Source organism: Erinaceus europaeus, chromosome 21 (genome assembly GCF_950295315.1).
Source record: "Erinaceus europaeus chromosome 21, mEriEur2.1, whole genome shotgun sequence".
Classification (NCBI taxonomy): domain Eukaryota; kingdom Metazoa; phylum Chordata; class Mammalia; order Eulipotyphla; family Erinaceidae; genus Erinaceus; species Erinaceus europaeus.
Genome location: NC_080182.1, coordinates 37,406,303 through 37,422,619, shown reverse-complemented (window position 1 = coordinate 37,422,619; position 16,317 = coordinate 37,406,303). Strand labels below are relative to the sequence as shown.

The 16,317-nt window shown below is 48.4% G+C and overlaps 1 protein-coding gene across 5 annotated transcripts in view; it reads right to left on the bottom strand.

Annotated features, from left to right (window-relative positions):
• Window positions 1-15,399, bottom strand: part of PLCL2 (phospholipase C like 2) — a 253,669-nt gene extending 238,270 nt beyond the window's left edge. For 3 of the 5 annotated variants that reach the window (XM_060180866.1, XM_060180864.1, XM_060180865.1), the window contains exon 1: window positions 14,722-15,398. In XM_060180866.1, coding sequence (XP_060036849.1) covers window positions 14,722-15,039 — 318 coding nt within the window. In that variant the 5' untranslated portion in view covers window positions 15,040-15,398. Of the gene's footprint in view, window positions 1-14,721 lie in introns of all 5 variants that reach the window. The other 2 variants (XM_060180862.1, XM_060180863.1) reach the window with 2 other exon arrangements.
• Window positions 15,400-16,317: the final 918 nt, after the last annotated feature.

Here is a 16,317-nt window from a genome sequence, read left to right as displayed (position 1 = left end):
TTTGTCTACTGACCAGGATAACTGATACCTGTCCGTTAGCGGCTTTTGAGACCAAACAGTGCTATATAAGAAATGGTCGTGCAGACAGCAGGGGCTCCCCAACTGAGTGGTTCTAAAGTTTCTGTATAAGCAGCACCTTTTCTAACATTACACTTTTTGAGTGCACCTGAAGGGATTAAAATGTTGAAAACGGGAGTCGGGCGGTAGCGCAGCAGGTTAAGCGCACGTGACACAAAGCACAAGGACCGGTATAAGGATCCCAGTTCGAGCCCCCGGCTCCCCACCTGCAGGGGAGGCGCTTCACAGGCGAAGCAGGTCTGCAGGTGTCTGTCTTTCCCTCCCCCCTCTGTCTTCCCCTCCTCTCTCCATTTCTGTCCTATCTAACAATGACAACATCAATAACAACAACAATAATAACTACAACAACAAAACAACACGGGCAACAAAAGGGAAAATAAATATTTTTTTTAAATGTTGAAAACAACCCTGGACAAAGGGTTAAAGTAAAATAAAATAGCTTCCAGCAATCACTGCAGTGCAAGGAAACTCCTAAAGCCTCATTACTGTGTCAACTCCCCACCCAGACCCGGCTCCCATACGTTTCCAATAAAGCAGAGGAATGAGACATCTCCACGCTGTTTCCACCTGCTCCCCGGCTCCCCACCTTCTGTCCACTCCAGCACTGAGTTCAGGACACAGGATACCCACACACTCCAGTGCAGCACAAGCAGCTCTCACTTGGGGACCGACAGACAGCGCAAGCTGAGACAGGCATGACCGTAGGGGACATACTGAGTCAGGGAAAGACAGTGAGCCGTGGCCATGAGAGCAGCACACAGACCGGCATGGTAAATCATACTCCAGAAACAGAATCACACAGCTGTGGCTGACTGGTTGATGACAAATGGCCAAAATGGGGGGAAAGTAACTTTCCAGTGGAAAAAATGGTACTGAATTAATTAAATGTTTATGTGAAAAGAAAATCTTGCCCTTCCAATTCCCAAACACAAAGCTAAATGCCACACAGACTGTCTATCTAAACATGAAAACGATCGTGGGTTATAGAAGTTAAATAAGTGAGTATCTTCATGGCCTTTAGCTAAGTAAAAGCTTCTTCAGTGACACACAACTGTAATAACCTTAAAGGGGGAAAAAAATGATAAACTTCATTCTTCATTAAATGATAAACTTCATAAAATGATAAACTTCATTCTTCATTAAATCAAGAACTGTTATTCATTAAAAGACGCCCTTTAATCCAAGTGACACTAGAAAACACAAAGTCGACACAAAAGACACATCCAGAACATGTAAAGAAGTCAACTGAAAATAAAATGCCAGTTTTTTGAGAGGGTAAAAAACCTGAAAAGACACCGCACGAAGGACAATACCCAAATAGCCAAGAAAGCATATGCCAAGTACTCAGTGTCATTAACCAAAGCCTCAGCATTCAGAGACGCAACCATTACAAACGGCAGCAGCTTTTAAAATTCGTCAGCAATGTGGAATGTTAGTAAGCATTTAGAGTGGCTAACGTCCACATATCTGGTTGAACTCGACTTAGCTGAGTACATTGTATCACCTGCCGACCCCTCCCGATACGGTGATTTGGAAATATACCGAGTGTGTCTACCATAGTGGGCAGGTGAATAGCGCACATGGACGGTGCCGTGTTTTGCCATGTGCGAGACCCAGGTTCCAGCAGAATCCCCTGTATTGAAAGAAGTGTTGATGCTGTGGTCTGTCTCTGTCTCGCTTTCTCTCACCTATCTCTTAAAAAAATAGAAATATGATAATATCTACTAAAGCTGAGAATTCATGTTTCTGATGACAATGCAATTCTGCCTCTAAATTTATTGATTTTTTAAATAAATATTTACTTATTTTCCCTTTTGTTGCCTTTGTTATCTTTATTACTTTGTTATCTTTATTGTTGTTGTCGTTATTACTGTTGTTGTTACTGATGTCATCATTGTTGGAGAGGACAGAGAGAAATGGAGAGAGGAGGGGAAGACAGAGACGGGGAGAGAAAGACAGACACCTGCAGACCTGCTTCACCACCTGTGAAGCGACTCCCCTGCAGGTGGGGAGCTGGGGGCTCGAACCGGGATCCTTACGCCGGTTCTTGCGCTTCACGCCATGTGTGCTTAACCCGCTGCACTACCGCCCGACTCCCTATCTATTTATTTTTTTAAGATTTACTAATTTATGAGACCAGAGCATTGCTCTGGTATGCAGTGCCTGAGATTGAATCTGGGGCCCTAAGCAAGCAAACCCTGCATCCTACCTCAGAACCATCTTCCTAGATGCCTAAAATTATTTTAGTGTATATTAAAATTACACTAATTGCACTATCCATAAATCACAGAAAGCCTTGAAAAAAGCATATACGTCTCATTCAATGAGCTGTCAAAAACCACAAACATAAACACATCCTCAAATTGATATCACCTCTGGAATTCTGCTCAGCTCCAGTGTGAAAACATCTGAATAATTCTATCAGTATTTTACATAACCTATAAGCATGAGTTGACAGAAATAAAATCTAAATAACTCTGTTTCCTTCAGAAATAAACACTATATCAGATTAACTATTTTAAAAATCACATCGACTATGCCCACAGCACAGCAGAACTTCGAATGCAAATGGAAAGTAAAAGGTAGCAGGAAACCATATTGGAGAGAGCCGCACGGCTTGTGATTCTCCTGGTAGCTGCAAACGAGGCCACTTATCCCTCTGTGGCCACACTAATTGGTCAAGAGCTGCAGAGAGCTGCATCAGCAAAACTCATCAAAAGCAGCCCACCCCTTCCTGGGCATTTTCAATTTAGACAGCGGACACCTGCTCCCCTCCCCATCAGTCTCTCACAAGACAGGACTCACGTCGGTCCACCACTGCATTCCTTGGTCTGCTTTTAATCTTGAGGATTTATCAAGTCTTCCGAGTATACGCGCACACAAGGACAGCACGTGCACACATGCAGCGATCTATAGCAAAAGCCAAATTCTTAAAATAGCTGCTTGGAAGGCCACATCTTGTTCTATTAATACTCATATACGGCAGAATTACATAACATTTTTTTCCAATTCTGTTATGTTAATTCACAAATAAATGAATTCAACCATAGCCAGGAGCTAAAAGTACTAATCAGTTTGGCCCTGTGTATCTCTAATACAAAAGGATTTTCATATGCTCTCTTTCCATTCTAGAAACCCCAGAAATCTACATTACTAATCACTTTTAAATCCAGTGCCCTGGCTCCAGGGATGTTAATATCTGCTATTTCCATATCAGTTTATCTAGCATACTACAAGACAGCTGAATGTGGATTTCATAAAATGTGCTTTGAGGATTATCATATCATAGTGTCAACTGACACTTCCAAGACATTAACAGAAATTGGAAGGAACTCTAAAAAACAAAGTGTTACTAATTATTATCTACTTTACCTTCCAGAACCCTAGGAAGTACATGACTCTAAATCAACTTTTTGCTAAGAAGAAAAAAAAAAAAAAAAGGAAAATAACCATACCACTCCTAAAAAGCTGTCAAATCCATCAAAAAAGAAGGGGAGCTGAACCAAACCCTAGAGCAGACAGAAGCCTACAGAGAGCTAGGCAGGGCTACAACTGGGATGCATTGGATCGACCTTCCCGTGGTGCATGCCGTGAGTACCCATTCATTGGGGAAACTGACGATCCTTCCTAGCCGACTGAATCCACATGGATGCCAGTCACTTTCAAAGCCAGCAACAAGCAGCTCCTGACAGCTTTCAAGCTGTTGGTCCTGCTCTTCGAGTCCTCCAACTTAATGTTGAGGGGCTGTCCTTTGCCAAACGTGTTCTTATTGGTCAATTGGCGATACAGCATCAGGCAGATGTTATCTGCCTACAAGGAACACATATAGCAGTACACCTCATCACAGACCCCTGCGAGCGTCAACCCGGCTACCTAGCACGTTATGATTGGGCCCTCCTCAATCGCTATCGAACAGGCCATGGCCGGTGCGCCGCTATGTTCCATCGCTGGGGAGCCAGAGACGACCCGAACTGCCCCTGCGGCTCCAGACAGACTGTGACCCACATAGTCAACGACTGCCACCTCTCCAGATTCAAAGGAGGTCTCGAAACTTGACATCAGGCTCAACCTGACGCTGTCGACTGGCTATGGAAGAAGGGCAAACGCTAGAAGAAGAACAACAACTAGGGCTTTTTGTTGATTAGCTAGCTACCTGTTGGCTTCATCCCAAGATTCGGCCACAGAAGACCAAACTTTCTTAATTAAAATAATCGCTCATCTATTTTAGGACATGTAGAAACTGCTAAGATAAGGGAACCAGAATGGCTTATGCAAAAGAGGGAGAAAGGGAGGGAGGGAGGAAGACAAAGACACATTTCAGGGGATGAAACGGAAAGAAAGTGACGGAGAGTCAACTTGTGGGTGTCAGCCAGGCCTAATGTGATGCTGGGGCTGCTTTGGAAGCTGAGTCCCTGCTTGGAAATTCCCAAACCTTGAGAAACGGATTTCCTTTTCTGTGAAAGAGGGCATGTTGACAGTTGTGGGGAGCCTTGAGGGAAAGGATACACACAAAGCATTTCTTAGTGTTTCTCCACACACTCACTGAGTCACAACAGAAGGTAGAATTTCGAACATTCTATTACAAAAATGGGCTGAGGGTGTAAAGATCCTGCCTCTACAGCTCTGTTGGCATTCTGCGTTCCCTGTGTTTTCTTTTTTGTTATTGATTCTGCAGCACTCTCAGAGACAATCTTTTGACAGTCTGATATGAGTAACAATAAAAAGTTAGTAATTTAGTTCCTTAAAATAAACAAAAGCTAACCAGGCAAACAGCTCGGCTAGTCAGTCCAGTGCAGGAACGGCATGCCTGAGAGTCCTGGCTCACTGGCCAGCACCACATTTGCCAGAGTAGTGCTCTAAGTTCTCTTTCTGTGTCTTGCCCTCTCTGTCCCATATAAAACTTACTAATACAATTTTTTTTAAATAATAAATCTTTTAAAAATCAAAAACTTGGTGGCTGTAAAAGCATTAAGTATAAACGTAGAACAAACTGTTTAATAATCAGGAACCTAAAGTTAAGAATATTGCCGATGAGATTGGGGTCTCCATTTTAGAGATAGCTAGGAAGTCTATTTTAGGTCTATTCCAAGGGGCCCTTGACTTTACTCATTTTTGCCTGAACCCAACAGCTAACATGCAGGTGGGCTAAAGGTATTATCTGGGGAGATAGGTGTCAGAGTTGGATATAAGTTTAGAAACTGGATCACAGAAGAGAATAGCTCCCAAATATGAAAAAAGGATATAAATATTGTTAACTGCAAACCCCATCCATCTGATGTGGGGTCCATATTCAGCACAGGAGCCTGTGTAACCTCTGCATCATTGTCAGTCTGAGCTCACATTCCATGGTCATAAGTAGGAACATTCTAGGCTGCACTCACTGCAGGACTGGTCTTCCTCGAGTAGCAGAGCATGTTGATCCAGTCTCCCTTCAGAGAGTGGGACCGTCCTATCATTGTTGACCCACACTGAGGGCAAGATCCTATAGAGGCCCACAAGAGGGTCCACAATGTTGTTCCTGCCAGAGATGACCAGTGACAGTAGCGAGAGGGATCTGTTAGAGATCTAGGCACATCATGTCTGTGTGGGAATCCGAGGACTCCCTGACGAGGATCCCAGGTGATGGGGTGGCCTGGTAGTGACCATCACTGAAGTCATCACTGAAGTATGCCAGTCTCTTCCCTTATTCAGCTTTTGTAGTCCTTATCTTCTCTGACAAGGCGGGCCTTAGAGTGACTGAGGGAAGTGAAATAATAAGAAGTAGGTAAGAAGGGTATCTAGGTCTAAATAGAAATTATTTGATTAAGTACTTTCTGGTGTCTTTTTCAGGTCTTTCTAATTTATATCTTACTGCTTTTTCAGCCACCGAGTCGCAGATGCTACTATGACACCAACCTGACTTCCTTGGGCAGACCTCACCAATGTGTCCTAGAAGCCCACCTCCCCAGAGCCCTGCCCCACTAGGGACAGATAGAAACAGGCTGGGAGTATGGATCGACCTGCCAACACCAGACCTTCCACCTTCTGCACCCCATAATGACCCTGGGCCTGGGTCCATACTCCCAGAGGGATAAAGAATAGGAAAGCTATCAGGGGAGGGGATTGGATATGGAACTCTAGTGGTGGGAATTGTGTGGAAATGTACCCCTTTTATCCTATGGTCTTGTTGATAATTATTAAATCTATAAAAATATAAAAAGCTAACACTTAAAGAAGCCAAGAACCAGGAAAGTAATTAAATACCTAACCAGCAAGCCCCCCCCCCCCCCCCCCCCCGTCCAGGCTTTTTAAAACCTAGCAGAGGATAAATTAAATGTTCAAAAGGTCCAACCTTCTTTCAGGGGACACAAGTGGGACACACCATTTGCATCATGCAGAAAAAAATGGGACCCAACCAAATTCCTGGCTCCATTGTAAATGAAAAGCATTTCCTTCGGTTTGATGATTGTTTCCCAATAGTATGCACATGAAAGAAATGTTATCCCTGAAATGCACAACCTACAAAATTTGACATTCCCATCAAAACCAGCTGGAGCTAAATCTAAGCAATATCTTTATCAAACTTGTGAGATAAGTTACATCACTAATGTCCACTAATTCATTCATTCACACATTTAAAAAGTGTGTGTGTGTGTGTGTGTGTGTGTGTGTGTGTGTGTTTGTGTGTGTGTATACATACATATATATGTATATATTTAATTTTAGCCAAGCCAGGGTGTCACACATGCACAATTCCACCTTTCCCAGGATGGTTCTTTTGCTCAGAGAGAGGGAGAGACAGCATCAGTATAACTCCCCCAGGGACCACGTCACTCCCAGGTACCAGGACTAGGAAATGAACCATGTGCCCGACAAGGCACTCACTCTCCACAGTCAGCTATCTCCACAGTCCCACAAGTATCTACTTAGATGCATGCTTTCCACAAACTCCATCAAACTAGATGTTCTCACAAACTCAAGGTGAATAAGATCAAATGGCCTGTGGTGGGAAGCAGAGCTGCACAGAGATGTAATGGAGAAGCGCCGGGAACACAAAGGAAAACCATTCCTTCTGAGAGGTAGCCAGCCCGGCAAGGGCCCTGAAGGCAAGACTGAGAGAGGCAGGGAGCACAGCAAGCTGAGAGCCAGTGCACTGCCCATGGAGAGGCGAGGTTTAGCTGCAGGAGCCAGTGCACTGCCCACGGAGAGGCGAGGTTTAGCTGCGGGAGCCAGTGCACTGCCCATGGAGAGGCGAGGTTTAGCTGCAGGAGCCAGTGCACTGCCCACGGAGAGGCGAGGTTTAGCTGCAGGTGCCAGTGCACTGCCCACGGAGAGGCGAGGTTTAGCTGCGGGAGCCAGTGCACTGCCCACGGAGAGGCGAGGTTTAGCTGCGGGAGCCAGTGCACTGCCCATGGAGAGGCGAGGTTTAACAACTGCAGGAGCCAGTGCACTGCCCACGGAGAGGCGAGGTTTAGCTGCAGGAGCAGGCTCACCGGCTAGGGCATTGGTCCTGACAGCTTGTGAAAAGCAGAGAAGCTGGGCGGCCACGCAGGGGAGCCTCTGAGAGCGGAGGGAAGAAATATTGCCACCAGGACAAATGATAAAGACGTGGACTGTCCTAGACAAAGCAAGACCTATGGATGCTGGGCTCAGTAAAAGGGGTTCAGCACCGGGAGTCGGGCGGTAGCGCAGAGGGTTAAGCACACATGGCGCAAAGAACAAGGGCCGGTGGTATAAGGATTCTGGTTCAGCCCCCGGCTCCCCACCTGCAGGAGTCGCTTCGTAGTGGTGAAGCAGGTCTGCAGGTGTCTGTCTTTCTCTCACCCTGTCTTCCCCTCCTCTCTCCATTTCTCTCTGTCCTGTCCAACAACAACAGCTATGACAACAATAACAACTACAACAAGCATAACAACAAGGGCAACAAAATGGGAAAAATGGCCTCCAGGAGCAGTGGATTTGTAGTGCAGGCGCCAAGCCCCAGCAATAACCCTGAAGGCAAAAAAAAAAAAAAAAGAGGTTCAGCACCCTCTGACTATGTAGGCGGGGCTGTTTAGAACTGAGCACATGTGTGTGCATACCGGGGCATCAAGCCAGAAAGGCATCCAGACAGAGATCATTCTCAGAGCATTTGTCGATGAACGTTTGTCTGATAAATTCCTCTGGATACACTCTACTGGTTTCAAAAGAGGAAACTTCCAAATGCCTGTGGCAGTGTTATAAATGTCCAACTGCAAAGAGCTGAAAGATTGCGTTCAACTCCGGATACACTTTAAGAGAAGCTAAAAGCCAGACAGACTCCACACTGGCTGCAGAGTGCTTATTATAGGTTGCACTGCACCTGCTCTGCCTGCTTCCTCACAACCTCTCCTCCGATCTTCACCCTTCTGGGAGAAGGAATGTCAATCTCTCCATTTTGGAGATGGAGGGGTAGCGGGTAACGAGACAAACAAAGCCTGACAGGAAGGAAGATGGAGACCTAGAATTGGAGAACCCATCTCCACAGCCCTTGCTTTTCCCCCACTGGAGACCTGCAACACGTGGCCAAACACAGCCCGGACCCCCAGGGGACAGCCCAGTTGAAATTATTAGCAAGAATGCATTTTACCTAGTTCCTCCTGCTCCGGGGCCAATAGTGGCCATCTGGGCCTGGCCTCCTGCCTTCCTCAGTCACCAGGAAACAGGCAGTTGCCCAAGTGTCTCTACCACAAGCTGGACAACTCACAAAACCATCGCTAAGGCTCATCATGAATTAACTATGTACTCAGAGCACTGGATAGCCTTGCAAGTATTCTGACACGAGGAAACTAGGGGAGATAGAAACTTTCTTGGTAGTTCTGACTTGAGTTCTGAGTCACTACTGATACACTTATGCCAAGCAGAATTCTCTGTCAGTATGGGGGGGGGGGCGGGCGGGCGGAGAAACCTAACCAGGTAGCTTACAAACAGTTTCAAATGCTATGATCCACTAGTAGAAATATCTAAATGCCCTCTGCAGAGAAGAATTCCATTATTATGGCACAAAAGAGGAAGCTAAACTAATCCACAGGTTAGTTTTATAAGAAATATAATGTTCTGGGTTTCTTGGACACAGATGTACAAAACGTAGTCTGAAGAGAAAATACGCTTGTTCACACTTCATTTATTTAGTGTCTGAATGGCCTTCTCCTTATCTGTTGAATATTCTGAGTGACATGGGTAACACAGCATTAAAAGAAAAAAAAGTAATAATAAAGACAGTCTGGTTTGGACTCCCAGCAGAGCACACATGACGATAAAAGGAAATGAACAGGTTCTGGAAGAGAGCACTCTGAGAAAGTGGCCTCAATGGCCAAGATAAACAATTAATAAAAGAAATAATTTCCTATCAGTAGTCTTACTTAGATCTGGTTAAAAAAAAATGCAAATCAAATATAAAACTGGAGAGGCTTTGGAAAATAGGAAAGGAGGGAAATGTTAGGAGTCCATTTTTAGGGTACAAAAGTTCATTCTTTGTGATTACTTTGTCCTGAAAACAAAGCTCAGAACTCTGATTAAGACTCTTTGAGCAGACTGGAACAAGCACTTGTGTCCAGATCTTCAAAAAAGTGTTATCTTGCACAGCCTCAAATGCATTAGTACAAAGTCGTGCGGAATGCTGAGCAGTTATGACATCTTTCGGACCTACATGATCCAGGCTGCGTATCTGCCTGTGACCCACTACGGCTTAGTATGTTTGATGTGCACACAAGTTTGCTGGGCCTGCAGTCATCACCCCTCCAAATAAAATGTCTAAAGTTAAATGCCGATAATGTGTTTGAGATACAACTCAAAAATGGTTTTATTAAGTACTTGTTATCTGTGCAGAACTGGTACATTCAGCCCAGTTTTTGCCTGCAAGCCCTGGGTCAATATAACGTCTACATGTACACTTTTATTATTTTGTTAAGTACACATGGTTGATGTGAAAAGCCTGCGCGCTCTCCACTTTGGGGTGCTCAGTCTCAGCACATAAGAGTAACTGTCCTGCAGGCAGGAAAGTGTTCTTTCTCCACATCAAGATTCTATGATAAAGTGAGAACAGTAAGCGCCAACAATCTGGGGGCAAGATGAAGCCACTGGTCCTAGTGAAGCTGCAGGCCCTGGTCAAGCAGCCACAAGCAGTGACCCAACAGCGGCCTGGCTATATGATCAGTCAGCTTCTTGCGCCAGCAGACAGCGAGCGACTCTTTGTCCCCTTCTAATGTCCCTACATGGACAAGGTGCAGTCAAATACAGTGTCTGGAATTCCCAGTACTGCCTCAGTCACACAGAAACGCCAGTCTGCTTGGCGAGGTAATGGAGTTGAGCACGTTTTGTGTGTTTCACACACAGTGTCTAATAACTGGTGGCTGCTATCACTTTTAAATTACAAAAATAAAAAGCAATGGTTATTACTTTCCACTAGTTAAAAGTTACTAAAGATCAAGTGTTGTCATGGCCAGGGAGAGGGTGGGGAGACTTGTCACATGTCACAGAACCGTACACCAACAAGAGAGAGATTTACTTTGTGCAAATACTACCTGTTTTTAAGTACCAAAATAACTCAAGTCATTTTGATCAAAAACAGCCTTCCGGAGGCCTGGCGGTGACACAACCAGGTAAGCACACACATTACTGTGCACAAGGACCTGGGTTTGAACCCCCGCCCCCCACCTGCATGGAGGAAGCCTCACAAGTGGTGAGCAGGTCTGCAGATGTCTCTCTCTCTCCCTCTCAATTTATCTCATCCTATCTAGTCAAACTAATAATAATGACAAAGTCAGCCATCCAAATAAGACATTTTAACGTTTTGCTTCTAAAATTAAAAAGAAACCTAAGACCTAAAATGCTAGTATTTCCAGTTTTTAGACTGAGCTCTCAAACTAAAGGACTCAGTTATTTGCTTGCTTTTTTTAAAGGCTGCCATCTAGATAATCACCCAAATTACCTGTCTTAATATAAAATGTGGTTTGTACTAAGTAGTGTGGTGAGACAAAATATGGAAAGCGAAAATGAAAGTGTTGTTTTCACTGACTAGGTTACTTCAGAGAGTAAGCCTAATGACTCCTTCCCTAAAAGTCTAATAATGGGTTCAAGTAATAATCTAAAAACATGTAACGGTATTTTCAACAAACCAAAGAAAAGGAGGGGGAAATGGCAAAGAGTTGCACAACGTTTCAAGAAATTCGTAAAAGGCTCTAGAAGGCCATTCAGCCGGAATCGTCCTCAACACTATTACCACTAGCCTAGGGATCTTTTAGTGCAGAGCTGGGCATCTACTGTGGCAGAAAATGTTGTTTCACCAAGAGTTTCACGCACTACCATATTAGCAACACAGACGCAATCCCAAAGCGTCATTTCACAGGGGACGCGTAATTCTGGTCAGTCTGCAGTGTATTTCTGCCTATATCCTGCACGTCAGGAACAACCACTTTTTCCTTTGCCCACATTAATCACATTTAAACTGTATTTTCCCCTGTGATTTGAGGATCCCTACCTAAGAAGAATGGCAACACTGTAATGAAAATGGAAGCTAGGAAAGAGGCACAGCTGGGCCCGAGCAATGGAACACCCGGTTAGTACAAAGCTGAGGATCCGCTCAAGGATCCCAGTTCGAGCCCCGGGCTCTCCACATGCAGGGGCAGCTTCACTAGCAGTGAAGCAGGTCTGCAGGTGTCTGTCTTTCTCTCCCCCTCTCTATATTCCCCTCCCCTCTCAATTTCTCTCTGTCCAATAAAAATGGGGGGGAAATGGATGCCAAGATTTATACAGCAGGCAGTGAACTGCAGAGATAGCCCTGGAGGCACAAAAAAAAAAAAAAAAAGAGGAAAGACATACAGTTCATGAGCCTGACATTTCAGCTAAAGCAGCCCTATAAACACTGGACTCCGCTCCTCAGTTAACCTTTCCTCTTTACCATCCTCTCCAGTCCCTAGTCTTGCTTATCCTCCTTAAGCCACATGACTACCTTCAACTTGCATGCAAACAGAACATCAAGATACCAACAGAAAGATGCTACTGCTGCTTTCTGTCACAGGTTTCTACTTGTTCTTATTTTTCAACGAGAGTGAAATATAACTTCTGCCATTCATGTGACAAATAGCATCTGTGCTCTATTCACTGCTTTATGAAACTTGATGTTAACATAAAGATCTCTTTATTCTATTAGACTCTTGTTTTGAAGCTGTTGTCTTTAGAAAATACCACACTAAATCCTAACGTCTCAGTCTTTCAAGGCATCAATGCAAAGAGAAACATACCAAATGGTTACCTAGATTTAAGCATAACATACCCCCTACACTTGACCAGTGTTCAATACATTTCATAGTTTAGAAGAGTGTTCAAGAAAATGCAAGTTGAAAATAACAGGTATGAAAAATTAAGTATGAGTCAATTAAGTCATGTAAGGAACTACAAGATAATAAACAAGATATGAAAATGGTTAAGTCCAAAACCACTTGTTTTAGAAATTACATAAGTTAACAGAGAAAACATGTTTGTTCTTATCCTTCCTCCATTTACCCAGGAAACAATCTTTTAAGTGTCTGGCACTGTGTAGATATAGGGATACAGCTGTGAACAAGAAGTCAACTACCTTCATTTCAAAGAAGAAAACAAAAAGAACAGAAGTTTCAGAATTCAAAAGGCAGGCATTCATTTCCCCCATGCAATTAAAGGATTTTCAGTGGAAAAAAAAAAAAGACACCAATCAAAAAAAAGTTAATTCCAGATATCTGAAATACTGGTAAAGCATGCTTCCTAATATCCCGTGAATATGTAACAAAAACAAACGCTTTTGCAGTTAAACAAGTTTTACTGTGAATTGGACACCAAAAGTTTGAATGTTTGAAGTGCACAAGTAGACCCTTCGAAGAGAAGGAGGGAGCATGGGAGGGAAAAGAATAGGAGAAAGGAAAAAAAACTGGAAAAAGGAGTGAAGGAGAAGGAGGAATTAGAAAAAGAGTCAGAATTAGGTATCTGGTACGCCTGTGATAGCACACCACACTTGCATAGGAGAGGTCCCAGGTTCGAGATTCCCCAACATCACCAATATCCAGAATTGGGTGCTTTTCTTGAAAAAAAAAAAAGGCTGGTATCTGTTCTGAAATTTTCAACTCGAATTTCATTAACGACACAAGGATGCAAAATGCACACAGCAAATGTCTGCTAGCCAATAAGAACAGATGTTGACACATAAGGCTTATCAACAGGACTGATTACCACCCACAGCTGAAAACAACTTCCACCAGGAATAGTAAACTACAAGAAAGAAAACTCAAGTCATGAAAAGCTGGGCATATAGCAGAAGAGAAGGAAAGAAGAATTAGAAAAAGATACTCTTCCGAGTTCAACTCTAAACAAACACTGCTGATGGTCCTGAGCACACTTGATCTTTTAAGCCCTGTGGCTGTGCCCCCCCCCCCCGACATAAACTGTGCAAACACATGACAAAGCAAAAAGAAAAAGCAGTTTCACAACTGCTTGTTACATGGAGTGGGGAGGTGGCACATTTCACTAGATGGCTGCAAAAGTCAGTAACGCCACCAGATAGTTACACAGCACTCAAAGATTTCTAGAGATGCCATTAAATTTCAAATGCCACCAAGTGACAACTCACTTCCCCAGGACAGGCTCTGGCCCCCTCTCCCACTAGTATCAACCACAGGAAGGGTGGGTGCAGCCTTGTCCCTGTGCCGGGCTGCTCGCTGCTTGCTGTCCTGCTCACCCTCTGATTTCAAAAAGCAACATTTTCATGTTTGTTCCAAAACTTGAGCACAATGAACCTGTCCTGCCTCGGGCTCTGCTTTTCTTCTTAGTTCATCAACTATTATTTTTTGTGGCTGTTTGTTTTCTTCGCTTCTTCTAGTGAGAAATATTTTCACATTGCAAACCAGAGTATGAAATTAGCATGGAACCACCACAGATGCAGGAGTTCCCGATTCACTTCCTGAGTTTCAAAAGGCACCAGCAAAGCGTTGGCTTTCTGCTGCTAAGTGACGTCCTGCAAAAAGATATCAGAATCAAGCAAAACTGCCCCCAAAGAACTTCCACATGCAACTGGAGGAGGCCTGCCTCCTGCAGCCCGGGGGTGGGGGGAAAGGCAGAACCGTGCAGGGCTGTGACCTCTCAGGGCTTCCGAGCTCCAGAAAGCGGAAATCTGCATGTCTGTGCTCAGAAACACACTCCGTGCCCCTGTCGGGGTGCCCGAGTGACCGGAGACTCTGCACCCCTCGGGGACACGCCACTTGCGAGGCGACGACACCATCAGAAGCTGTCTATCAAATCAGCTCTGTCCGCGCCTGGGCATTTTTTTTATATATATATATAAGAAAGTATTTGACCATCATCACTGTCTTTAAAATGGAAACCTTAGGGGAAGGAGGACTGCGAGCGGTCCGCGGGTGGTAGCACAACAAGGACAAGCCAGCCGGGCGCGGGCAGGCCGATTCTGGAGAAGGTGACAGACAGCCTCAAGTTCAGCCGGGGATGCCGAGCAGGCTCCCCCCGCACGCCGCCCTCGCCTCCCGCGTGCGACCCCCCCCGCCCGCCCGGCCCGGCCCGGCCGACCCTCCTCCCGCTGCCGCTGCTGCTGCCGCTGCCGCTGCCCCGCCGCCGCCCCGAGGCGCAGCCCCCACGGCCGGCCGGCTGCGCCCCGCGCCCACCTACCTTGATGATGCTGCTCCGGCGGGGCAGGCCGCCCTGTCTGCCGTCCCTGGGGAGCGCGCAGGAGGCCGGGCTGGGCGCCGGGGCGGGCGCGGCGCCGTGGCCGCGGGGCCCCCTGTGCGGGCCGGGCCGGGCTTCGTCCCCCGCCGCGCCGAGGCTGCAGTCTCCGTTGGACACGCCGCCGCTGTCACCGCGCGCCCGCCCGTGCCCGCCGCCGCCTTCCCCGGCTCCCGCTTTCAGGGCGCCCTGGGCGCCGAGCGCCGGGCCCGGAGCCGTGGGCAGAGCCCCGCCGGCGGCGCCCCCCCGGCCGCACTCCGCCATGGGCGCCCCGCGACCCTCCAGCACAAAGCCGCGTCCCCGCGTCCCCGCGTCCCCGCCGCCGCGCGCGGCCCCTCCTCCTCCGCCGCCGCCGCCGCCGCCGCCTCCTCCCGCCGCCGCCTCGGCCGCTTCTTCCGCTTTTCTTTTTTTTTAAATTAGATGCGATGTTTGTTCCGAGCTCGCCTCGCCTCGCCTCGCCTCGCCTCGCCTCGCGCGCTGAGAGTCCCGGCGGCCGAGCGACCGCGGGGTTCCTGCGGGCACAGCAGACACAGACCCGGTCAGCGCCCGCGGCGGGGCCCGGCCCGCGGCACCTGGGGCGGCAGAACACGCCCCGCCACACGCGCCGCCGCCCCGCCGCCCCGCCGCCCCGCCGCCCCGGGCGCCGCAAATAGCCGCGCGGCCCCGGGCGCCCCCCCGCCCTCCCCGCGGCCGCCCCCCGGGTCTCGCTCGGACGGGGCTCGGGCGGGGCTCCCCGCGCGCCAAGCGGGCGCCCACCTCGGGCTGCGGGGCTGCGGGGCTGCGGGCCGCCCCACGCTCTCTGGCCACGCCGAGTGGCGCCCGGGGGAGGCCGGCCCGGCCCGCAGCCCCTCCCGGAGGCCGTCTCGCGGGGACCCCGCTCCGCCCCCCACCGCCCCCGCGGAGGCCTGCGGCGCCCGCAGGAAGCGCCCCGAGGGCAGGACGGACCCGAGCGCCGCGCCGGAGGAGGAGGCGCACTCCCCGCCCGCCCGCGGCCTCTGCTCTCCGCTCCGCGCCGCCCCCTGCAGGCCGCCCCGCCGCCGCTCGACCCAGCGCCAGCCGCCCGGGCTCCGGCTCGAGGGCGCGGCCGGCGCTGCCCCGGGAACCTCGCGCCCCTCCCCGGGCCCGAGAGCCGCGGCAGCCGCCCACCAGCCGCCGGGCGCCCCGAGGGGCTCAGTCCCCGCGCAGCCCGCCCGGGACCCCGGGCACAGACGCAGAGCCGCGGCCGCCCCCTCCGGGCCGCCCAGCCTCCGCCCAGGGAGTCGCCCGCCAGGGATTTGTCACCCGCGTCCCTCCCTCCGTCTGTCCGTCAGTCCGTCCTTACCTCCCTACCTGTGTCCTTCCCGGACACGCTGCGCTGCGGCCGGGGGGAGGGGGGCAGGGTGCTCCTCGCAGCCTCCCTTCCTCAGATGCAAACCCCCCCCCCCCCCGCCGCCGCCCCTGCTTGCCCTCCTGGCCAGCTGCACCCCAGCGCCTCAGGTGGGCCCGTCTCAGAGCTCAGCCTTGACCTTGCACCGCAGTGCAAGTCCCCTCCCCGGAGCCCAG